Raw genomic sequence first — 24,110 nt, 5'->3', positions numbered from 1 at the left:
AGGCTTTGTATCTTATGCGCATGCACTAGAGGCGCAGAGCGCAAGACGGAAAAGGAAGGGGGAAGGGGAGCCAGCAGGGGAAGGTAGGGGGTCGGAAGGAGAGGCTAACCGGGCTCTACGGCAGGACTGAAAACCTAGTGGTGGGAGGAGAAAAGGAGAGAACTTGTGTGAGAGGAAGAGTGGAGAGAAAAGGGGAGAAAAATACGCACGTAGGCGTGCGCTGAGAGTTTATGCACTGCGCCTGTGCAAAATTAAGAGTAACAATGTCATTGTATTCTATGTGCCGTTTGCTACTGGAAAAAAAAAAAAAGTGCCCCGCCATGTTTCTTTTTTCACACTTCCTCAAAGCATCCACCCTGACACCCTTATACAGTTTTAGTTTCCTTTCTCATTGCTGGGTATGTTTGGGAAGTGTAACTGGAATGGTCACGATTGTAGAAAGAGGCAGGAGGGCAAGCGATTTTGACAGTTTAATCTTAGTGATTACCCAGAATTGTGACTAGCACTATTTCCATGGTAACCAGAGAACCCGATAGGCCAAACATACTAAGGTTCTCGTCGCAGAGAGACTCAACAGGTTGATCGGCGGTGCCGGAACCAGTATGTTGGAGGTCTTCGCATCAGACCTACTCTTTATCCTATAGGAAGCCTATCAGGTAATAATAACCTTCGTTGTTCCATAATGCCTAGCTCTCCCAGGTGGTTAACCAAGGATTACAAGGTTCAGTTGATAGGCAGCAGTAGTTAATCCTCAGTAATTAATTCATACTCTGGATGGCAGATTATCCCTATAGGCATAACCTATACCTTTTATGGGGACACAATGATATGATATAGACCTGTGCTGTCTAATAAGCCTCTTACAATGTTGGCAAGGTTCTGTGGCGCCATTCAGTACAGTAGTTAGAGAATAGCCATATTCTACCGAACCCATCCGTGTGCGTGCGCATGTGCATATGTATCAACATATGGCTACTAAGTTACTGTATTGGGTATATTTATCTCAATGTTTCCCAAACTCTTTGAGATAAAGTAGCACATTATTTAAAAAAAAAAATTCCTACTCATGGGCGGGGGCGGGGGGGGGGATCAAACAGTGCTCGACAGTATGAAGTTTCAGCCCTGCTACTCAGCTCTTATACCCACTACCCATTATGACAGCTGTTTTCTATGTGTGACTGTCCCAATCAAACAGAAATGATTAAGCCTTGTAATTTCTGCACTCAGAAGGCTGAGAAAGAGGATTTCCCAGGAGGCTACCTTGGACTATTAGTGAGTAGCAGGGTATCCAGTACCTAGGACTCTGTCTCAACACAAAACAACAAAATCACACATACATGTATATGTATATATGATTTAAAAGATGGATACTTTCTAAACCATGACCTTTTCTATTTTCAAAAAAAAATTTAATGGGGACTGTAGAAATGGCTCAGCAGTTAAGAGTGCTGGCTGTTCTTCCAGAAGACTAGGGTACCTACCCCAGCTCCCATGGTGGCTGGCTGTGACTCCAGTTTTCAGGAGATCTGACGCCCTCTTCTGGCTTCTGATGGTACTACATGCATGTGATCCACAGACGCCAAAACTTAGCCATGGAGATAAAATGAAAAAATAAAAAACAAAATATTTATTTTATTTTAAGTGTTTATTTTGCCTGCATGTATGTAAGTGCATGAAGTGCCTAAGGAGGACAGGAGACAATGGTGGATCCCCTAGAACTGGAGTTACAGATGGTGTAAGCCACCATGCAGGTCTGGGAATCCAACCCAGGTCCTTAACCTCTGAGCCATCCCTGAAGCCCCAGCTGTGACTTTTTGTATGCAATGATTTTATTGGAAAAAAAATAACAACACAGGGCCTGGAAAGATGGCTTAGGAGTTAATAGCACTTACTCCTTTTGCAGAGGACTTGGTTACATTCCTAGCAGACACATGGCAGTTCACAACTATTTGTAACTACAGTTCCAGGACATCTAACACCCTTTCTGACCTCCTCAGGCTCCTGCAGGTTTGTGATCCACAACAGACATATATTGAGGCATAACCCAGTTGTGGTGTATGTCTTTAATCACAACACTTAGGAGGCAGAGGTAGATAGACAGTCTCTGAGTTTGAGGCCAGCCTAATTTCAGAGTGAGTTCCGGGACAGTCAGAACTGTACAGAGAAACCCTGTCTTAACAAACCAACCAACCAAAACAGCCTCAGGCAACATGCTTGAGTATGCATACACATGCTTCAATAAAATAAATGTTTAAAAAATACTTTAGCAATGGCACAAGCCTCTAATCCCAGAATTTGGGAAGCAGAGGCAGGCAGATCTCTGAGTTCAAGGCCAGCCTGGTCTACAGATGGAGTTCTAGGATAGCCAGGGCTACACAGAGAATCCCTATCTCAAAACAAACAAACAAAACTAGAAAAGTCAGGAGGCTGAGGAAGGAGATTCTTCAGTTTGAGGCTAGATTCAGATACATAACAAAACTATCAGTTTGCTTTTCAAAGCTGGGCTTGGTGACTCCTGTCTTTAATCTCAGCATTCACTCAGGAGACAGAGGCAGGAGGATCTCTGTGAGTTTGAGACCAGCATGATCTACATAGTGAATTTTAGGCCAGCCAGTGCTATATAGTGATACTGTCTCAAAACAAGAGAAAACAAAATGTCAGGGCCAATAAGATAACTTAGCAGATAAAGGCATTTGCCACTGTCCTGACAATTGAGTTCAGTCCCTGAGACCCACATGTTGAAATGTGCTGCGGCATGTGCATACCCACATATATACATGTATACACACATATATGCACATAAATGTATTAGAAATGTATTTATTATGTATGGGATGTGCCACATGGAGTTACAGGTAGTTGTATAGTTGTAAGCTGCTCAATTTGGGTATCAGGAACCAAACTTGGGTCATTCAGAAGAACAGGAAGTTCTCTTCACCCTAAGACCACTGAGTGATACTCCAGCCACAGAATTATTTTTAAAAAAAGATAGGATATGTCACACATGTTGGACCCTAGCCCTTCTTGCTTCAGTCTCCTGAGTACCTAAGCCTATAGTCAGTGTTATGTTAGTCATTCAGCTATCTCCCCATAGAGACACAGATCTACTAGAACTCCTTCTATCTGAAGGGTGGGAGTGAGACACAACCTCACATGTGTAGCTTCAATCTCTTCATCCTCCTGGATTGACCTGCACCACCATATCCAGTTTCTTGTTCATTTTAATTAGGTTAGTTTTAGCCACATATTGCTGGGTTTTATCATTGTATAGACCTATAATCCCAGAACTAGAGAGGCTAAGGACCAAGAGTTTGAGACAATGGCTGTCAAGGCAGCTTAGTGAGTAAAGATGTCTGCTGTCAAGTCTTTTAATCTGAGTTTGATCCCTAGACTGACATGAAATGAGAATAGACTCCCACAGGTTGTCCTCTAGCCCCCCCCACACACACACACACAATTAGTATTGGGGCTAGAGATATAGTTCAGTGGTTAAGAACACTGGTTGCTCTTGAAGAGGACCTGGATTTGAGTCCCAGCACCCATGTTATGGTCACAACCATCTGGTCACAACCATCTGTAACTCTACTTCCCAGGGTATCTTGTGTCCCCTTTTGGTGTCTGAAAGCACTGCATGAAGGTAGTACACATTTATACATGCAGGCAACTGATATAATATAAAATGAAGAACTCTTTTAAACATAAATGTTTAAGAAAAAGAGTATGAGGCCAGCCTGAGCTATATAGCAAGATTCTAGCTCACCACCCCCCCACACACACACGTGCATACTCACACACACACACACACACAGATCAATAAACCTAATTAAAAATACACTGGCCATAGTGGTACGAGCCTTTAATCTCAGCACTTGAGAGGCAGAGGTAGGAGGATCTCTGTGTGCTTGAGGCCAATCCAGTCAGCATAGCAAGTTCCATGCCAACCAGAGCTACATAGTGAGAAGTGTCTCAAACAAAACAGCAAAAAAGATCCTAGGGTAGCTCATTGCAGAACAAGTACTTCCCATATTCAAGGTCCCTACATTTCATACCCATTGCCATAATGCAATAAAGGGAAGTGTTTATCTTTAAGTAGTAGGGCATTAAGACATTTAAATTTTTTTTACATTTTATTTGTGTGTGGTGAGGGGGGCATGCACAAGTGCCAGGAGTCAAACAGTCAAACTCACTTGCTGAACCATCTTGCTGGCTTTCTGTATCTCTCTCTCTCTCTGTCTCTCTCTCTTTCTCTCTGTCTGTGTATGTCTCTCTCTCTTTGTCTCACTCTGTGTCTGTCTCACTTCCATGTTTGTTTTTGTTTCTGTTTTGTTTTTTTAAAGACATGTTTCTCTCTGTAGCTATAGCTACTTACTAGTAACTTACTCTGTAGACCAAGGTTGTCCTCAAACCCAGAGAATCTCCTGCTTCTGCCTTCCAAGTGCTGGGATTAAAGGCACATGCCACCGCTGGTCAGCTCTCTGCTTTCTTTCTTTTTGTTTTTGGAGACAGAGTTTTTCTGTGTAGTCCTGGCTGTCCTGGAACTAACTCACTCTGTAGACCAGGCTGGCCTCGAACTCAGAAATCCGCCTGCCTCTGCCTCCCAAGTGCTGGGATTAAAGGCGTGCGCCACCACCGCCAGGCTAGCTCTCTGCTTTCTTAAGGCTTTCTGTGATTTCCAAAATCTTTACAGTGAATGAACGAACATTTATAGATAGATAAAATAGGCAGACAGACAGACAGATAGATGAGACATGGTATTTATTTGCAGGACTCTGTGTGTGTGTGTGTGTGTGTGTGTGTGTGTGTGTGTGCGCGCGCGCACGCGCGCACGCGCGCTCGTGCTTTGTGGCTTTTAAGACAGTATATCTCTATGTAGCTCTGGTTGTCATGGAACCCTCTCTAGACCAAGCTGGTCTTGAACTCAGGGATTTGCCTATCTCTTCTAATAATGTCATAAGCCATCACTCCCAGCAGTACTGGGGACTGATCCAAGAGCGTATCAGGAATGCAAGGCAAGTGCTCTAAAACTGAATTCTATTCCCAATCCTCTTTTTGTCTTTTATTTTTGAAACAGTTTCTTCTCCCTTTGAGACAGGGTCTCACTATGTAGCCTAGGTTGACCTGGAACTCAATATGTAGGCTAGATTGGTCTTGAACTCACAGTAATCAGTAACCCCTCCTGCCATAGGCGCTGGGATTAATGGCATATACCACCAGCCTTGAATTTAACTCTGTAGCCCAGACAAGCCTTGAGTGTTTCATCCTTGTTTCAATCTGAGTAGCCTAGTTTATCATCTATACTAAAAGGTCTGGCTGAGAAAAATTCTTAATATGTAGTCTAGGCTGGCCTTGAACTCAGTAATTTTCTGTCAGCCCCCTAAGTACTAAGATTACAGACTTGTGTTTCTATGACTGACATGTTTATACTTTTGTAATCTGAAAAAAACATATAAGTAAAATGAGGGCATGTGGCTCAGTTATATAGCACTTAACACGTTTAGTAAGGTTCAGGTTTAAGCCCCAGTACTGCAAAAATGAAATAAATAACATTCTGGGCTAGGTATGTAACTTAGTTGGTCAAGTACTTACCTAGCATTCACAAAGGCCTGGGACTCATCCCCCGAATGGCATAATCCAGGCATTCTGACACATGCCTGTAATACTAGGTGGAAACAGGAGGATCAAAAGTTAAAAGTCATCCTTGGCTACAAAGGGGGTTCTAGGCCAGCCTGACCTACATAGCAACTTCAAAACTAGCAGACAGCCGGGCGGTGGTGGTGCATACCTTTAATTCCAGCACTTGGGAGGCAGAGGCAGGCGGATTTCTAAGTTCGAGGCCATCCTGGTCTACAGAGTGAGTTCCAGGACAGCTAGGGCTACACAGAGAAACCCTGTCTCGACCCCCCCCCCAAAAAACAAAACAAAAAAATAAAAAAACAAAAAAAAACCTAGCAGACAGGCAATAAGACCCTTACCCAAAATAGGAAAAAAAAAAACCAAATAAACAGAAAACAAAATCAAAATATCACCCAAAACTAACCAATCAAAGATTTGGGGTGGGGGGGGTTGGATAGAGTTTTGGTTTCATAGTATAATTATGTAGATAGATCTTTTCTGTATATCTGTGTCCCCACACACTCACGGCCTTGCCAATTATCAACATCCAGGACAAGATAGGTACATTTGTTTCAATCCATGAATGGACACGGACACATTATTACTAACCAAAGTCCATGGTTTACATTAGCACTTTCTCTTAGTATTTTACATTATATTTGAATAATGTATATTCCATTATAATATCATGCAGAGTGATATTAGTATTGTAAAATCCTGTGTTCCTTGTCATTAGATTTTTAAAATACATTTATTATTTCGTGTGCCTGTGTATGCATGCATGCTACATCACAGGTGTGCTGGTCAGAGGACAACTTGCAGGTCTTGGTTCTCTTCTATTGTCTCGGTCCTTAGACCTGGCAGCAGTGCCTTTCCCTGCTGAGCTGCTCACTGGCCCCAGGTGTTTAGTGTGACTGAAGTTTTGTTTTAGCTTGCTTTTGTTGTTTTAAAACAGGGTCTTGCTATGTATTCCAGGCTGTCTTCAAACTACAGGGAATCCTCTCGCCTCAGGTTCCCTGAGCACCACCACACACAGTTTTGGGTTTTGAGACAGGTATTTCACTATGTAGCCCAAGGTATTCTCATGGTTATAATCCTCCTGATTCAGCCTTCAAAGTGCTGGAATCCCAGACCAGAAGTCACCCCTCCCTCTTAGATGGTCTTCACTCCATTTGAAAATTAGTGATGTGCCACCAAATTAGACATTCTACCACCAGAACAGCCACAGATCCAGGCATGTGTTGGGGGGGGGGGGGGCGGGCAAATAAAGGAACTAGGTGTCTCGATTGAAAAGGAACAAACAGAAAATACAAAGAAACAGTACAAAGAGAAAGAAGCAGAAAGTGGGAGACGGGTACAGAGCATACTGATTAAGATACAGAAAGCCAGGTTTAGGCAACCTACACTGGGAAAAAAATTACATTTATCTCTGATGTAGGAGAGAGCAAAGACAACCTCAAGGCTGAGGCAGGAGGCAGAAGGAAAAACAAGGCTTCTGTGAAAATACGGGTAAAATTCCCAAGGACAAGGTTTGAGCAGGCTTTCTATGGGAGGAGCGAAAGGTCAGAAGCAGGCTAGAAGAGCAATGGACAACACCGGACTCTCCTTGCCTGAGTTTCTAGTATCTAAGTCGCTAAGTGCTGTGCAGCCTTTAGGAATTATCCTGGGAATGTGGAGAGAGGGATTGTGAAGTGTTCTATTATGAGGCCTGAAAGTGAACACTGGTACCTATTCTTTTAAGTCGGTAGACCTAGTGTTAGTGACCCCTACCCTTACCCTACTTCTCAAGCCGTAATCATAGCCACGCCCACCATCAAGTAAGATCCCTGGAGGTTGTGTTTGAGTGCTCTCAGGAGGCAGAGATGCAGAGATTCTAAGGGAGAGACAGACAAGAACAGAAAAAGAGGGGAGAGGAAAGGACAGTGCGCGCGCGCGTGTGCGTTCATGTGTGTGTGTGTGTGTGTGTGTGTAAGTGGGTGGGTGGGTGGGGGCTTCTGGTGAGGGAAACTATTCAAGAGAAAATTCAAGCTCCTACAGGAAGATTCCGTGAACCGATCCCAGAACTTAACCAAAGGCCATGGAGGGGGGGTGTAGCCTTGCAGAACCTGCTTTGGGGGGGTCACCAGGCAAGTAACCGTTACTGCATAGGCGTTGTCACTAAGCCAGAACCATTTAACTGGCAAGGGTGGTTGGAGAGCAAGCTTAAGACACCCCGTAACTACGACTCTTAGACAGGTTGGGGGGGGGGCTGAGGTTGCAGACAAGGGGAGGAGGGGCACTTGAGGGTTGGGTCTTTGCCTCCCCCAATCTCCGCTGTCACTCACTACCCCAACAGTCGCCCGGGGGGCGGGCCCCGGAGAGGTGGGGATGGGGGAGGGTAATCTTGGCAGGCGTCTGCTGCATGGCGTAGGTAGGGAGTGCTGAGGGGGACGCGGGGGGAGAACACGAGTGGGAAGCGGAGAGACACGGGGAGGGGGAGGGGACCAGGAACCATTTGAATGAGAGGAGGGGATCACGGGTACAGTGGGCTCTGGAGATAGGGCGGGCACGGGTGTGACGGGGCCAGACTCTTGAGCCAGGTAAGGAAAGCAGGTGCGTAGATGTGGGGTTTTTCTTCATTTTTTTGGTGTATTTAGTGTACTAGGCCCTTCGGTGGAAAGGGGGCGCCGCCTTCCCCGGGGGCGGGCTCCAAAGCTCCAGAGGCTATCTTTTCCTCAACTAACGGGGCCCCGGGCGGGGGCTCAAGCTCCATCCCCAGTGACTGCACTCCACTCCGCAATTTCCAGGCGGCCACTGGGCTGGGAGTCTCGCGCCGGGGGCCGGCGCTGTCTCGCGAGCCCCCTCCTCCAGCCAGCCAATGGGATTGGTTGCTGGCACCGCCCGCCTGCCTGGTGCAGAGCGCTCAGCGCTGCAAGCGGCGCTGCCATTTAAAGGGGCCGCGACCCCTGTCCCGGCTGCTAGGGAGGGAGGTGGAGAAGGAGCGCGGGGCCGTTGCTGTCTGCAGTTCTAGGCTTGTAGCGGTTACTCTAACCCTGCCTCAGGTAGGGGTCGGGTCTGTTCAAGCCGAACCGAACCTGCAGGCGGGATCTCGCAGTAGCCGGGAGGGGGGTTTGAGGAGGAATCGTAGCTCCAAAATGTCTTCCTGTAAATGCCTGAGGTGGGGGGTGGGCAACAGGAGAAGGGACCGATTAGGGGTGCAGTAGGAAAGGGGGACGGGGCTGAGGAAGTGGTCAACCCTGAAAGGTAACCGAGAGGGGGGGAAATGGTTAGGGAGAGCAGTTTGTGGGGGTGGGGAAAGGCTGAGAGAGGACGGGGCTCTGCGGGGAGGGGCGGTGGGGCTGGACAGGATGGGTAGACTGGAGACCTGAGGGGCTTTTGGTGAGTGAGAAGGGACCAGAGGCTGAGGTCGCTGGAGCGGGAAAGGCTTCTGGCTGCTGCAGCCACAGGAAAATCTGAGGGGGCGTTCAGTCTTAGGTGGGGGGTGTGTGAGAGGTAGGGAGGAAGGAGCTACGAGTCTCGGTGGGGGGTGTCGGGCGGGTTAGAGACCAACTGCCTGGCGAGAGTGGGCACCGGGCCAGGGCAGGGAACGCCACTCCCCACAGAGGGCGCTGTATTGGGGGGGAGTGGACATTGAGACTGAAGCCTGTGGAAATGCCTATCGGCTGCGGGGGGCGGCTGCTAATGAGAAATCCAAGTGGATGACGGACGGGGTGTGTCCCACAGCCTACATAAGAAATTCAGGCTAAGACCACCTCTACTGCCCCCTCTTCCGATCTGCAGCCCATACCCAGCCATGGACCCCAGTGAGTTCCCCAGTCCATTTGACCCATTGACCCTGCCAGAGAAGCCCCTGGCTGGAGACCTTCCAGTAGACATGGAATTTGGAGAGGATCTGCTGGAATCTCAGACTGCCCCAACTCGAGGATGGGCCCCCCCAGGTCCGTCTCCATCCTCTGGAGCCCTGGACCTGCTTGATACCCCTTCTGGCTTGGAGAAGGACCCTGGAGTAGTCCTGGATGGAGCCACTGAGCTACTGGGGCTGGGGGGGCTACTCTATAAAGCCCCTTCTCCCCCAGAGGTGGACCATGGTCCTGAGGGGACCCTTGCATGGGATTCGGGGGAGCAGACCCTAGAGCCTGGACCAGGGTGCCAGACCCCTGGGGTGATACCACCTGATCCAGGGGCTGGGGCCAGTCCCCCTTCACCTGAGGGGCTACTAGAACCTTTGGCTCCAGATTCTCCAATAATCCTGGAGTCTCCTCATATTGAAGAGGAGGAGATGCCTCCCCTAGCTACAAGGAGAAGGGGCTCCCCTGGGCAGGAGGAGGAGCATACCCAAGGGCAGCCACAGAGCCCAAATGCACCCCCTAGCCCTTCAGTGGGAGAGACTCTGGGGGATGGAATCAACAGTTCTCAGACCAAACCTGGGGTATCTAACCCTGCTGCACATCCTTCTTTGCCAGGTAGGTTGCCTAATCATTTGGAGGGGGCTGGGGAGAGAAAGGGTGGTGGTAAGGAGGGCTGGCTATGTGCTTTGAAAAGTGGAGGAGGAGGGGGCAGGAGGTTGGGAAGATTAGAGCAGGGCTCTGTGTGCTGAAGGAGTTGGGTTTTTGGAAGGAGTGGGGTGTGGTGAAGATTATGGAAAGCAAGGGTGGGAGGAGTGGAGGGGCTGTGAAGGATGAATGGGGTAGTATGAGGGAATGGATTTGATGGCAGAGGTTCCCTTTTTCATAGCCCAATGGGCTTCTAGTACCAGGGTCCTTCCTTCAGGATTTGAAGGAAAATAGCAGGCTTTTAGGCTCTACGATTTTTCCAGCTGTTTGGCTCTAAATGGGAGTGGAGTTTCTGGGATTGATGGATGGTAACTCCTCTCTGAAGCCCCTAGCAGCATACTGATTTTAGGGTAATAGTAGAGAGGCAGGATCTAAGGTTGCATCTCTGATAGGGGAGTGGCAATCTAGACCTGAAGCTCTAGTTTCTCCCTTAATCTACCTAGTGGTATCCTTCCTCTAGCCTGTGACAAGTATCTTCAGATATATAAACTGATATATCTTATGTATCGTATCATCAAAGTCCAGAGGAACCTACCCATACATTGATGAGTTTCCCCCTTTCTTGCTCCCTTTAAATGGTCACATTTGTTTTGGTAAAATATAAATTCTTCATGCACAGTGGGACAGAAATAATTGGAAGGGGAAAATAATGCATTTAGTTCATGGAGAATAGCTACACATATAACCTCCACATTTTCACTGTAATACCAAGTCTGAGGTAACCCTGTAAGGGTTAGAAGCCACAGACACTTGAGTTTTCCTATTCAATTTTGAGGAAATTCTCCTCCAGGAATGGAGGTGGGGGGGTCGGACCTGGGTAGGCTCAAGATTTAGGCTGCCTTCTTGCTTCCTTTGCAGGAGATGGCCTAACTGGGAAGGAGATTGAGAAGCCGCCTGAAAGGGTGAGGGGGGAGGGGATTGGAAAGAGTCTAGTTCCCCCTGTAGCTCTAAGAAGGACAGAACCTTCATTTTCCTTCCCAGATGTTGGGGGGTGTTGTCAGGAGAGTCAGAGAAGGGAGGAACTCTTATAGTCAGTTACTGATTCCTAGAATGAAGGCCAGCTTCCATTTCCCCCTTCTCTTTAGGGCTTCCAAGTCTCTCACCTCACCTTCCATCCCCTGTCCCCACCCCAAACCTAGTACTCCAGTTAGCCTGCCACTAGTGTCAGCTTTCGCCCCACCCCTCTTTCCAAGGTACAGAAGAGAAGCGAGCGCGTTAGAAGAGCAGAACCTCCAAAGCCTGAGGTTGTGGACTCCACTGAGAGCAGTAAGTAGGATTTGAGGAAGTGGGACCTGGGAATTCCGGGTGCAGAGTAGAGCTGAAGGTGGGATTAGGACAGGGCATGGGTCTTCTGGCTCCTATAGTTCCTCTCTGCAGAAAGAGAAGTGCCTGTCTCTGCTGTGGGTGGCACAGGAACCAAGAGGGAGTAGGGGAAAATTGAAAACAAGAACAGTAAGAATAGTAAGTTTCAACTCTACTGTCCCAGTCTTCTCTCTGAGTACCCCCACTTCCTTTCCTGAATATTATAGAATAACCATGAGTAACTTAAGATGTAGTGTAATGGGAGAGGAAGCATAAGGGCCAGAACAATAGGAGTACCAGAGATCCCAGGATCAGTACTGATCTTACTATGGATCTGATCATCAAATGACTGGAGATCTGTTCTGGTGGTCTTTTCTCACTGCCCCGCCTACTCCCACAGTTCCAGTGTCAGATGAGGATTCTGATGCCATGGTAGATGACCCCAATGATGAGGACTTTGTGCCATTCCGGCCCCGGCGCTCTCCTCGCATGTCCCTGCGCTCAAGTATGGCACAAAGGGCTGGGCGCTCTTCAATGGGCACCAAGATGTCTTGTGCACATTGCCGGACACCACTGCAGAAGGGGCAGACGGCCTATCAGCGCAAGGGGTTGCCTCAGCTCTTCTGTTCTTCATCTTGTCTCACTACTTTCTCCAAGAAGCCCTTGGGCAGAAAGACCTGTACCTTCTGCAAGAAGTGCGTTCAGATCTTAGGGTGGGCGGGGGCAGGGAATAGGGGAGGGAGTTATAGCAGGATGGAGATGATAGGGTTAATTTTAGGGAAGTGGTTAGAGTATTTGACTCTATAGTCATCAGTAGGAATCCTAGGGAGTGAAGGGGTTACTGCTAAAATAAGAGGGTGGTCCTGGATTACTCAAACCTGTTCCCACCTCCAGGGAGATCTGGAACACCAAGGACTCAGTTGTGGTACAGACTGGTCCAGGAGGCTCCTTCCATGAGTTCTGCACATCTGTCTGTCTCTCTCTCTATGAGGCCCAGCAGCAGCGTCCAATCCCCCAGTCTGGGGATCCTGCAGATGCCACTCGCTGCAGCATATGCCAGAAGACTGGAGAGGTGAGGGTACTCAGCACAGGCTAACTTACAGAGCCTGCTGCTCTGACCCGCCCCTCTGGTTCTCAAGCTACAGGGGCTGAACCCTGGGAGAAAGGGATTTGGGTGGAAAAGGTAGCTAATATGAGGGAACAGATTCAAGGATAGAGCTTCTCCCAGGATGTATGCAGCTGACCTTCTTACCTCCCAGGATCTCCTCATCAAGTCTACAGCCTGAAGCACAGGTTGGGGGGTCCTAGGCCCATTGTCTGCTGTAAAGGTCTAGGGTGAGGTGGGAGTCCTGTCCTTGCATTGATTGGGGTGGGCGGTGGTGGCCTGGCCTCAGCTCAGGGTGTGTATATGTATGTGTGGCAGGTTCTACATGAGGTCAGCAATGGCAGCGTGGTACACCGTCTCTGCAGCGATTCTTGCTTCTCCAAATTCCGAGCCAACAAGGGACTGAAAACCAACTGTTGTGACCAGTGTGGGGCTTACATCTATGCCAGGCCTGGGGGCCTTGGCCCAGAGCTCCTGTTCCATGATGGTCAACAAAAGCGGTTTTGCAACACAACGTGCTTGGGGGCATACAAGAAGGTGGGGCCGAGGGAGTAGTGCATTAGAGGGCTATGGAAGGGGGTGTGGTTCTTGGGTGATAAATAAAGGTGCCTGAAGGGTCGAGGGCTGGGAAAAATAAAACAAATAAAGGGGGTTTCAATTGTATCTGTTATGTTTTATTTTTGAAGCTGGCTGGTGGACACACAGGTCTTTGTTATATCATCATTATACTTTTTTGTATGCCTGAACTATTTCATGTTTAAAAAATTTTAAAAATAAAAGTGAAGGGACAAATCCAGCCTCAGCCTCTCCTTCCCCATCCTCACAGAAAAACACACGTGTGTACCCATGTGTCTGGTGCAAGACCCTGTGTAAGAACTTTGAGATGCTATCACATGTGGATCGTAATGGCAAGACCAGCTTGTTCTGTTCCCTGTGCTGTACCACTTCTTACAAAGTGAAGCAGGCAGGGCTCACTGGTAGGTGCAAAGCCCTCTTCTCTGAGATCCCTGCTGGCCTTCCTTCTACTTCCCATATTCCCCTCTTGTAGAGTAATTTCTGCTGCCCAACCTTGGCCCCAGCCACATCTTCCCGTGGACTTTCTATTCCATCTCTGCCCTACCTTACACCTTCTATGTGCTCTCTCTTCCTCTTTCTCTTTCTTTCTCTCTTTCTTTCTATGCCCCAGGCCCTCCCCGACCCTGCAGCTTCTGCCGCCGCAGCCTCTCTGACCCTTGTTACTACAACAAAGTTGATCGCACAGTCTACCAGTTCTGCAGCCCCAGTTGCTGGACCAAGTTCCAGGTACTCCAGACCCTGGACCAGGGATAAAGGGAGTGGCAACAGGGAAAGGGTAGGAGAACTGGAATAGGTAGACCTGGGTAGAGCAAAGAGCAAGCCTGACCCCTCTCCTCCAGCACTGCACACATCTTGCCCCCTTATCTGTCTTCCTTCCCTCCAGCGTACTAGCCCTGAGGGGGGCATTCACCTGAGCTGTCACTACTGCCATAGCCTCTTCAGTGGCAAGCCTGAGGTCTTGGAGTGGCAGGTAAGATCCCCCCACCTACATCTTGCCACATGTTTGAAGAAGTCTTCTCGAGTTATGCCTATGAGGTGCAGATGTGGTAGCTCTGCCCTCCCTGCCCTGTGTTTCCACCTCAGGACCAGGTCTTCCAGTTCTGCTGCCGGGATTGCTGTGAGGACTTCAAGCGGCTTCGGGGTGTGGTATCCCAGTGCGAGCACTGCCGGCAGGAAAAGCTCCTGCATGAGAAGCTTCGATTCAGTGGGGTAGAGAAAAGCTTCTGCAGTGAAGGTAAGGGAGTGAGCTAGGGACCAAGGCCCTGTCTCCTATGACCAGGGAGGATGGTGAAGAAAGGAGCAAGGCTTTTAGAAAGCAGGGTGTAAGGTAGGGCCTTGTCAGGATGCTCTACCACATTTATGCTAAGGCTTTAGGTGCAGGACTATGTTGAGGAGGTTTCAGATGTGGCATTTTGGAAAGACTGGGTCTAACACCTGTGAGTAACTGTCTCCAGGCTCTCTTTCCTGTTCTCTCCTTTCTAGGTTGCGTGCTGCTGTACAAACAAGATTTTACTAAGAAGCTGGGCTTATGCTGTATTACTTGTACTTACTGCTCCCAAACCTGTCAGCGTGGAGTCACTGAGCAACTGGACGGCAGCACCTGGGACTTTTGCAGCGAGGACTGTAAGACCAAGTACCTGTTATGGTACTGCAAGGTAAGGAGAGTCAACATGTCAGAAAGAAGGAGGCAGGGGTATGAACTGTTGTCCTGACATCAGCACCAGCTCTCCAGGGAGGGGAGCTGCCTTCTCCAATCTCTTAAGAGAGAAACATGGCTTATCATAGAGGAGGGCCCAGCACATTTTCATAAGACAAGTCTGACCATTCTGTCAATGCCCTCAGGCTGCCCGGTGCCATGCCTGTAAGCGCCAGGGGAAGCTGCTGGAAACCATTCACTGGCGTGGGCAAATCCGTCATTTCTGCAACCAACAGTGTCTGCTGCGCTTCTACAGCCAGCAGAACCAACCCAACTTGGATACCCAGAGTGGGCCAGAAAGCCTCCTGAACAGTGAGTCTGGGGCAGTGTTACACTACTAGAACTGGCCTGGGATCATCTAATTTTGGGTCAAGCCCCTTCGTCCTCAGTTTGTAATTAATTACCCTGGCCAGAGTGCCTGGTATTATGCTCCTTTTATCTTTTGGACTCTTCCCGTATTCTTGTTTAAATCTTGGAGTGAGAGTCTACTGGTTCTCTGTAAGGATATATAGTTTAAGGGGTACCCAGATAGGATGGGACTTGTAGTGGATGTGGTTAGTTTTCAGAGAAAGGGAATTCTCGGCATAAGCTTTACCTTTAGTGACACAGAAACCATTTCTAGAATGTTAGCCTTGCGCTTCAGTCATTGTAGACATACTTAACTCCTGAAGGCTGTCTAAACTGAAGGTATAAAGTGAGGGGCAGAGGTGGTAATATTGCTTTCTAAATGTAGTGTTTCATTCTTTTTGGTAGCCAGAAACAGAGAATCTTCTTAGCTATTGTTTCGGGGGCCCAGAGACTAGATCTGGCGTAGGAAGGAAGAGAAATCCTAGACTTCCTATTTCATCTTAGTATGCTCTTTCATAAAACACTCCTAGAAAACATGGTGAGGCAAACAGTTCCTCCGGCAAGAGCATTTGTTTGTTTGATTCTACAGGTCAGTCTTCTGAGTCAAAGCCCCAGACACCCTCTCAAACCAAAGAGGAAAACAACAACACAGTGAGGACCCCAGAGGAGAATGGGAATTTGGGCAAGGTCAGGACAAAAGCCAAGAGGGAGGATTATCTCAGAGGAGGGGACTATAATTGACAGGACTAACACTCCTTTGATGCCATAGATTCCTGTGAAGAGAGCAGCTCCAAGTATGCCCACCCCTCCACCCCCACCACCCCCAGCAACACCCCGAAAAAACAAAGCTGCCATGTGTAAGCCGCTGATGCAGAACCGAGGAGTCTCCTGCAAGGCAGAAATGAAGTCCAAAGGAAATCAGACTGGTGAGTGCCGTGATACCTCTATTCCACAGACTGTATTCCTATGTCCCTAGGCCTCCAGCCTTAGGTCCAGGAACTGGACCAGGGCATTCCTTAGGCAGCTCTCTCTTGATCTGTTGAAGGGCAGTTTTGTGATACTGAACACATGTTTAGAGCTTTTGGGGATAACAAATGAGCAACAGGTCCTAGGTCAGATGTCACTCATTTAGAAAGGGTGCTAACAAGACTTTTCTTGTCTTCAGAAGAGTGGAAGCCACAAGTGATTGTGCTGCCCATCCCAGTGCCCATATTTGTGCCAGTGCCTATGCATCTATACTGCCAGAAAGTCCCGGTGCCTTTCTCAATGCCTATCCCGGTAATTCCTTGCTCTTCCTGACCGGTCCTCCTTTACCCTTCTAGGATTGAGGCCCACCCTCTCTGGCTTTCTCATAAGCTGGTACCCTTATCCACTGGTATGATTCTTGGCATTTAGTTGGGATTTGTGCCTCCAGGTGCCTGTGCCCATGTTCTTGCCCACTACCTTGGAGAGCACAGAGAAGATCGTGGAGACCATTGAGGAGCTGAAGGTGAAGATCCCTTCCAACCCCTTGGAGGCTGACATCCTGGCCATGGCAGAAATGATTGCAGAGGCTGAAGAGTTAGACAAGGCCTCCTCTGATCTTTGTGGTATGCAATAGATAATGGTGATGGTGGAAACAGGGCTTCGGGTCCATCTGCCTAGGAGGGTAGGAGTATGGTCTTGGTGCTAAGTGGGGGTGGCTGGGATCAGCCCCTGAAAGCCTGTGTGGGGATTTGACAAGAGCTGCAGTGACTGAGCTGACTTCTCTGCTTCCCAGATCTTGTGAGCAACCAGAGTGCAGAAGGACTTCTGGAAGACTGTGACCTGTTTGGGACAGCTCGAGATGATGTCCTGGCCATGGCTGTTAAGATGGCTAATGTTTTAGATGAGCCTGGTCAAGACTTGGAGGCAGATTTCCCCAAGAGTAAGTAGGATTTAAGGCATACCCACTGAACGTGGTAGCATTTATATTAGTAGGAAAGGAGTGTTTCTTGTGACCCTGGGTATGACTCTAAACCATACTCATTAAGACAGGGTGTTCTTGTTGTTTTGTTTAAATATTTTTGAGACAGAGTCTCATATAGCTCAGGCTATCTTCAAACTTACTCTGTAGCTGAGGATGACCTTGAATTTCTGATCCTTCTGCTTGGAGGTTGACCCCAGTGCTTCATGTATACTAAGCTATATCCCCTGGCCTTTGTTGTTTATTTTTAGTTGTGTGTGAATGTGTATGCATGTGGGGATGTGTGGCTGTTCATGTGTGTACAGGTCCATGTTGAGGCCAGAGGAAAACCTTGGGTGCCATTCTTCAAGCACTGCCCACCTCCTTCTTGACACTGGGTCTCCTTCACTGCCCTGGAACTTGCCAACCAGGCTAGACTGGCTGGTCAGCAAGCCCCAGGGGTCCACTTGTCCTTGTCTCTCCAGTGCTGGAATTACAAGAGCATGCTACCATGCCTGGCTTCTCCTGTGTGCTAGGGCATCCAACTCAGGTCCTCAAGCTGGTGGCAAGCACTTTATCAACTGAGCCATTTCCTTTGTCTCCATTGTCTGTCACCATTTTTATGTGTCCAGTTCAGTCACGTTAAGTATATTCATATTGCTTGGGTTTATAGGAATGAAAACTAGGGCCCTGTGTACGTTAGGCAAGCTCTACTACTGACTCCTGTTTTTCGCTTTTTATTTTGAGAGAGGGTCTGAGTTTCTCAGGTTGGCTTTGAACTCATTCTGTGGCCCAGAAAGTCCTGTGCCACCATATGTAGCTTGTGTCTGGTGTGTCTCTGACTACCTTTCATGTCGCTTTACTGCTTCCGATTGAGTTCAGTAAGGCTGACCAAGTGATTCCTCTTGAGTTGAATGAGCAAGTAGCACAGATGGGATAAGAGGACTTTAGAGTCAAGACCTAAAGAAGTTAATTTCTTCTTTTTGCCCCTTCTATTAGATCCTTTGGACATTAACCCAAGTGTAGACTTCCTCTTTGATTGTGGCCTTGTAGGGCCTGAGGATGTATCTACTGAACAGGACCTTCCTAGAGCCATGAGGAAGGTGAGAACTGGGGTTACTATATCCTCAAAAAGAAAACGAACAGCTGAAGGGGTAGGGCTGCTCTCAGAGCCATGCAAGAAAGCTTAATGTGACTTCCCCTGGCCTCCTTTCTCCAACGCTAGAAGTACTGAGACCTAGCCACCAAAGTTTGCTTTTCTCTCAGTAAAGAAGATCATCAAAGTTATTGTGGGGCTCTCTGCCACGTCAGCTTGCTGAGTTCTTATCCCAGTGCTCCCATTCCTGGTGTTGAGTGCTGTCGTGACTGGCTTCCATGCTGCCCTGGCCTGGCTTTGCCACCTTTCTCCTTTTGTCTTCCTTTCCAGGGTCAAAAGAGACTGATGCTTTCTGAAAGCTGTTCCAGGGACTCTCTGAGCAGCCAGCCTAGTTGTACTGGTCTCAACTATTCCTACGGTGTCAATGCTTGGAAATGCTGGGTACAGTCGAAATACGCCAACGGAGAGACCAGCAAAGGTGATGAGCTACGCTTTGGCCGTAAGTACTTGGGAGGAGGAAGGCACAGAGAGGAAAGAAAAGGGTCTCTACCTAGGATCAGCTGAAGATACCTGGGAGTGGTAAGGGTGTGATCACTTATGGATTCCCCATCCAGTAAAGACAGCTAGCAGTTGTAGACTAAAGGGAGAACCTGTCTCAGTCCAAAGCTGAGGACTCCTTTTGCAATTATTTTTTTTCAGGAGCTAGTTATGACTGAAGGGTTGTTGGTAGAGCTAAGTAAAATTCTCCAAATGAAGTTTTCTTAACCCTGTCCTCTACTACATGTCACTATAGCCAAACCCATGCGCATCAAGGAGGATATTCTCGCCTGTTCAGCTGCTGAGCTCAACTATGGTCTGGCCCAGTTTGTGAGAGAAATTACTCGACCCAATGGTGAACGATATGAACCCGACAGTATCTACTACCTGTGTCTTGGCATTCAGCAGGTAACTCTAGCACACCGCCTGGTTTTCTCTCACTTTCCACAGTATGCAGAATTCTACTGGAAGTGTTTCTAACCCATTCCTCCTTGTCAGTTGTCTCTGACCCTGAATAGGCAGCCTGCTTAAATTCCCTATGACAAATAGACATGAATGACTAAAATCAGAGCTTCATTCCAGGACTCTTGTTCAAGCATCACTGTCGATTGCTATCTGGATCCTCCAGGTCACCGTTGAATTGTGTTTTGAGGAAGGATGTGGGAGCTGAGTTCTTTGAGTAGTTAGGTAGTGTTTAGTTCTGCCTAGGAGAGGTTAGCAGTTATGACTTGATAAGGGTATCTGAGCTTGTGAGGACCATCTCCAAGCCTCTGCCTCTTTCAGCAAAGTCTCAGTACATCAGTAATGTAGAAACACACCTGAGGGAAGGTACTCTGGGTTATCTACTCAAGCAGTTGCTTCCCATCCTCTTTTAATTATCAAGGGCCATGGCTGCAGCTTTCATCATCATGCTCTTTCCTCTAGGTCCTGGAGTCTAGGACCTACAACCTAGCTTTATGTATGTCTGTTTTCTTTCTTTAGTATTTGCTGGAAAATAACCGAATGGTGAACATTTTCACGGACCTTTACTACTTGACTTTCGTTCAAGAACTCAACAAGTCTCTGAGTACCTGGCAGCCCACACTCCTCCCCAACAGTAAGGGACAGAACTTAGCAATCCCTTCTCCTTCTCTTCCCTTCTTCCAACACACCACTGCAAGAATCCTGTACTGGCTGACCTGTTACTCTCACTAAGGGTTCCAGGGTAGGAGTAGGTACCTGGATGCCTCAGGGTTTCAGGCTAATGGAGCCAGAGTCCTTGCCCTTGAGCATGAGGAGGAGAACCACAAATGGTGATGCATGCTTAGAATCCCAGCACCAGGGAGGCTGAGGCAGTATCGTGAGTTCTGGGCCTATATACTAAAATACTATATACTATATACTAAAATACTGGACTATATACTAAGTATATATACTAAAATACTGGACTATATACTAAAATACTGTCATTTTTAAAGAGAAGAACATGAGTTGGACTTGAAGGTATATGCATTTAACCCCAGCACTTGGGAGGCAGAGGCAGGTGGATCTCTTTGAGTTTGAGGCTAGCCTAGTCTACATAGTGGGTTCCAGACCAGCCAGGGTTACATAGGGAAGCCCTATCTTGTTTTTGTTTTTGTTTTTAAATATAAACACTAAAAAAGGAAGATAAGGAGAGGGTCAAGGCTTCAGTCTCATCCAGGAGCAATAATTTGTGCCTATAGTTTAGGCTACTCGGGAGACTGAGACAAGATCTCAAGTTCAAGGCTAGCCTGAGCTACATAGGAGATAACCTTTTCCTAAAAAGAAAACGAGAAAAAAGATGCAGCTCTTTAGACTTATTTCTGGGACCAGAAATAGTCCAGGTTTTGGTGATAAGTTGATAAAAAAGAAATCACGATGTGGGAATTCTAAGCTTCATGCCTACCTGCATATAACTTAGAGGTGGTCAGAGAAGTGTTTCATGGAGGTGAAAAGTATATTAAAAATGCCCATTTCCAGGACAGGCAAGGTCACACAGAAAAACTCTGTCTCAACACCCCCAGCCTCAAATTTCCCAGTCCTACTGTGTAGGTCAGGTGCCAGGATTTATATGCAGTAAGAAGCACACAGTTAATTGTATGCATGTTAGGAACTCAGGTGGCCTGGGAAGCCGACCCCCTTTGTTTTTTCTCTTTGTCCATCACAGATACTGTATTCTCCCGTGTGGAGGAAGAACACCTCTGGGAGTGCAAGCAACTGGGGGTTTATTCTCCCTTTGTCCTCCTCAACACCCTCATGTTCTTCAACACTAAGTTTTTTGGACTGCAGACAGCTGAGGAACACATGCAGCTCTCTTTCACTAATGTGGTCCGGCAGTCTCGCAAGTGTACCACGCCTCGGGGCACCACAAAGGTGGTGAGCATCCGCTACTATGCCCCAGTCCGACAGAGGAAAGGGCGAGGTATGAGGCTATCCCCTTCCTTTGCTTTTTGTACTTTATGTTCTTTTTCATGGCATTCCCACCATACCCCTGCTTTGCCACTCGCTTCCCTCTGCATTTGCAGAAATGATGAAAACAGGCCTTCTGATAGATAGACACTGGCTGGCTGTTTCCTTCTGATAGACACTGGCTGAGAAAGAGGGCAGTCAACTGCCTGTTTCTCACCTTGTCATTCCTAGGCAATTTATTTGCTTGCCTTCTTTTGAGAGAATAAGGGTGAGCAGGTAGTAAGCTGTTAGTTGTATCTGGTCATCAGGGAGAGTTGAGAGTGAATAGAAAACTTTCCATGATTCAAAACCTGCATACCAAGGACTGGAAACATGGCTCAGTCAGTAAAACACATGTCCGAGCCACATAGCCATGAGTTTGGATCCCTAGCACCCAAGTGAACCCAGGCATGGTGGCCTATGTCTGTGACCTAGAGCCAGAGCAGGCAGGGTGGAGACAGGCAGCTTTCCCAGAGCTCATCACCCAGCTAGGCTAGTTAGTGAGCTCCAGGCTCAGTGACAGACTGTTTCAACGTGGTGTAGAGGGGATAGACGAAGGCACCAAATGTCCACCTCTGGCTTCCACATGTGCACACATAAGACACAAACACAAACTCACAGATGCACACAAAAATAACAAGTCAAAACTGTACAGAGGAAGAAAAAGAATCTCCATTTTGGTTTCCATTCTCTTTGGCCCTGGAATTCTGACCTGTCTGTGAGTGATTTGTCAGGTCCCTTCCGTGGTCTCTATCTAACCTGATGTACAATGGTTGTGGCCATTATTTTGAATCTGACCTAGAAGGCAAGCCCAACCTTCTAACAATCTGTCTGTTTGACCAATTATTTTGTCTACCTTCTGAGATCACCTCTTTACTATATCACCTTGGGAATGAGTATAAACACTTTGGCAAGAAGAACTGGGGAGGGCTGCGGAGGAGTACCCTATAGGGTGTGTTCAGTTAGTAGGGAACCGCTAACAACTTCTGCTGCTTTTCTTCCCTGCCTCACTCCCTCCCTCACTCCCTCCCTTCTTTGTTTCTTTTGTAACAATGGAGGTAGAACCCAGAGCCTTGCCAATGCTAGGCAACCACCCTCTACTGAGCTACACTCCCAGCCCTTCGCTATTCTGCCTTATTTCTTTATGAAGCAGTATTTGGTGATCCTGCAGCCTTATCTTGGTGTCCTTGATTGTGCTCTGGGAGGTGGCTCATTGGGCCTGTGTTCTAATGAGTCTGGGTCATTTCTCCCAACTATAGACATAGGTCCTGGGAAACGAAAAAGAGAAGATGAAACTATTTTAGAGCAGCGTGAGAATCGCATGAATCCTCTCCGCTGCCCTGTCAAGTTCTATGAGTTCTATCTCTCAAAATGGTGAGTTGGTGAGTGTATAAGAAAGACTTACCGTGTGGACCTAAGAGGCCTGCTTTGTCTTGGTACTACTGATATCTGTCTTCCCATCTCCACTCTTATAGTCCTGAAAGCCTCCGGACTCGAAATGATGTATTCTATCTGCAACCTGAGCGCTCCTGCATTGCTGAGTCACCTCTCTGGTATTCTGTGATTCCCATGGACCGAAGCATGTTGGAGAGCATGCTCAATCGCATTCTGGCTGTGCGTGAGATTTATGAGGAACTTGGTCGTCCTGGGGAAGAAGACCTAGACTGAACCCATGTGGTACCTTGTATCCATCTATCACATCAGTGTCTGTCCTGTGGGGTAACTGGCCCAGGAACCAATGCTGTCCATTCTGAAGGACCCTGACTGGCTCCTTCTTTTCTCTCCTTCCCTGCTTTTCCCAGGAACTCCTGCCTTTAACCTTCTTTCATACCACTTGATAATCATGGGGCCCCAGTGTACTCAGGGGCTAGTCCCCCAGTGATGGGCATGAACCTGGTAGCCCATTTTGTTTATGTAAACCCTTTCTGCTGGGGCCTGACTCTGATGGAGTGATGATAGCTCTGGTGATCCTGTTGGCTTTGGGTTTCCTGACCTACATCTATGTAGGTGAAGCCCTGTGCTCCTAGGTCTGACCTAGGGAAGAACCCAGCTGCCTTCTCTGCCCTGTATCCTCTCTCTCTCCTCTTCCCCTGTACCATGTGAAAGGGTCTTGTCTGAGAGGTCTGAAAGTGAGGGGACCATTTACCTAAAGCACAGAGGTCAGACACTCTTATCCCTTCTGAGAGAAGTGATTGACGGCACCCTTCACTACCATGTCCCTTACCCGACGACCGACCCTTCCAGCACCACTCGGTGCTCCAGTTTCTCAAGGGTTCCAAATGCTTTTTTTCCCTCAAAGGCAGAGAATGACTTAGTATGGGGAGCAGACTCCGATTGTGCAGATGATTCCTGTCCCCTTGGTTTATGTGTTTGTCTCTCTCTGCCATCTTAAGGTGGCATGAACCATGGTGTCAACATGCTTAGCCCCTCTGTACCTGCCTCCCTTTAGTTCCATGAACAGAGCTCCCAAGGCAAAAAAATGGCCTTCTCACTTGGATTGGGGCTGGGTTCCCCGATGTCCTACCCCTACCATCAGAGCCAGGCCCACAATATGGGGTTCTAGGCCATCCAGGATGGGGTTTGTGGTCAAAAGATAGGTGAGGAGCTGTGGGCCAGGGTCCTGCTCCTACTGCCTATGTCTTTTCTTTCCCATCTTACCTTTGTGGACCCAGAAAAGTTAGTGTCTGACAGAGGGAGTGCCCAGTTTTTTCCCTGTTGGCTTTGCTGTTCCCCAGCCTTCTTTTTGTGATTTTATAACTGTCATCAGTTTAGCCACTGTTAAAATGTATATATTGTACTGAGGTGCCTGGCCTGTTCCTTCAGTGAGCCATGCCCACCCTTGTGTTGTAGTGAAAAACTGTCGTCACAACTAACTTGTCTCTGGAATTGTTTCAAATAAAGAGTTAAAATTG

General features: G+C 47.8%; 1 protein-coding gene across 14 annotated transcripts; it reads left to right on the top strand.

The window, feature by feature from the left end:
- Positions 1-456: 456 nt before the first annotated feature.
- On the top strand, positions 457-24,110 carry Zmym3 (zinc finger MYM-type containing 3). 14 transcript variants are annotated; one of them, XM_076918907.1, is made up of 25 exons: positions 7,968-8,023; positions 9,394-10,076; positions 11,025-11,068; positions 11,360-11,432; positions 11,869-12,163; positions 12,363-12,540; positions 12,892-13,110; positions 13,400-13,550; positions 13,760-13,875; positions 14,033-14,119; positions 14,233-14,383; positions 14,632-14,804; positions 14,992-15,157; positions 15,783-15,880; positions 15,963-16,119; positions 16,359-16,471; positions 16,608-16,782; positions 16,953-17,099; positions 18,117-18,220; positions 18,544-18,712; positions 19,007-19,158; positions 19,732-19,846; positions 20,918-21,172; positions 22,458-22,572; positions 22,674-24,110. In XM_076918907.1, the coding sequence occupies exons 2-25, from the start codon at positions 9,407-9,409 to the stop codon at positions 22,864-22,866; spliced, it is 4,116 nt and encodes a 1,371-aa protein (XP_076775022.1). In that variant the 5' UTR covers positions 7,968-8,023; positions 9,394-9,406; the 3' UTR covers positions 22,867-24,110. The 14 variants fall into 14 exon arrangements, with proteins under 14 accessions (XP_076775026.1, XP_076775027.1, XP_076775022.1 ...); XM_076918908.1 differs by lacking the exon at positions 7,968-8,023 and adding an exon at positions 8,072-8,192; XM_076918909.1 differs by lacking the exon at positions 7,968-8,023 and adding an exon at positions 8,184-8,205.

The sequence above is a fragment of the Arvicanthis niloticus genome, chromosome X (genome assembly GCF_011762505.2).
Source record: "Arvicanthis niloticus isolate mArvNil1 chromosome X, mArvNil1.pat.X, whole genome shotgun sequence".
Lineage (NCBI taxonomy): Eukaryota > Metazoa > Chordata > Mammalia > Rodentia > Muridae > Arvicanthis > Arvicanthis niloticus.
This window is presented reverse-complemented; position numbering and strand designations above follow the sequence as displayed.

Excerpts from the sequence above, each read along its gene's own strand:
- Zmym3 (XM_076918907.1), top strand. The coding sequence starts at position 9,407 with ATGGACCCCAGTGAGTTCCCCAGTCCATTTGACCCATTGACCCTGCCA. Across the intron at positions 10,077-11,024 it reads TGCACATCCTTCTTTGCCAG|GAGATGGCCTAACTGGGAAG; the intron begins GTAGGTTGCCTA and ends CTTCCTTTGCAG. Across the intron at positions 21,173-22,457 it reads CCGACAGAGGAAAGGGCGAG|ACATAGGTCCTGGGAAACGA; the intron begins GTATGAGGCTAT and ends TCCCAACTATAG.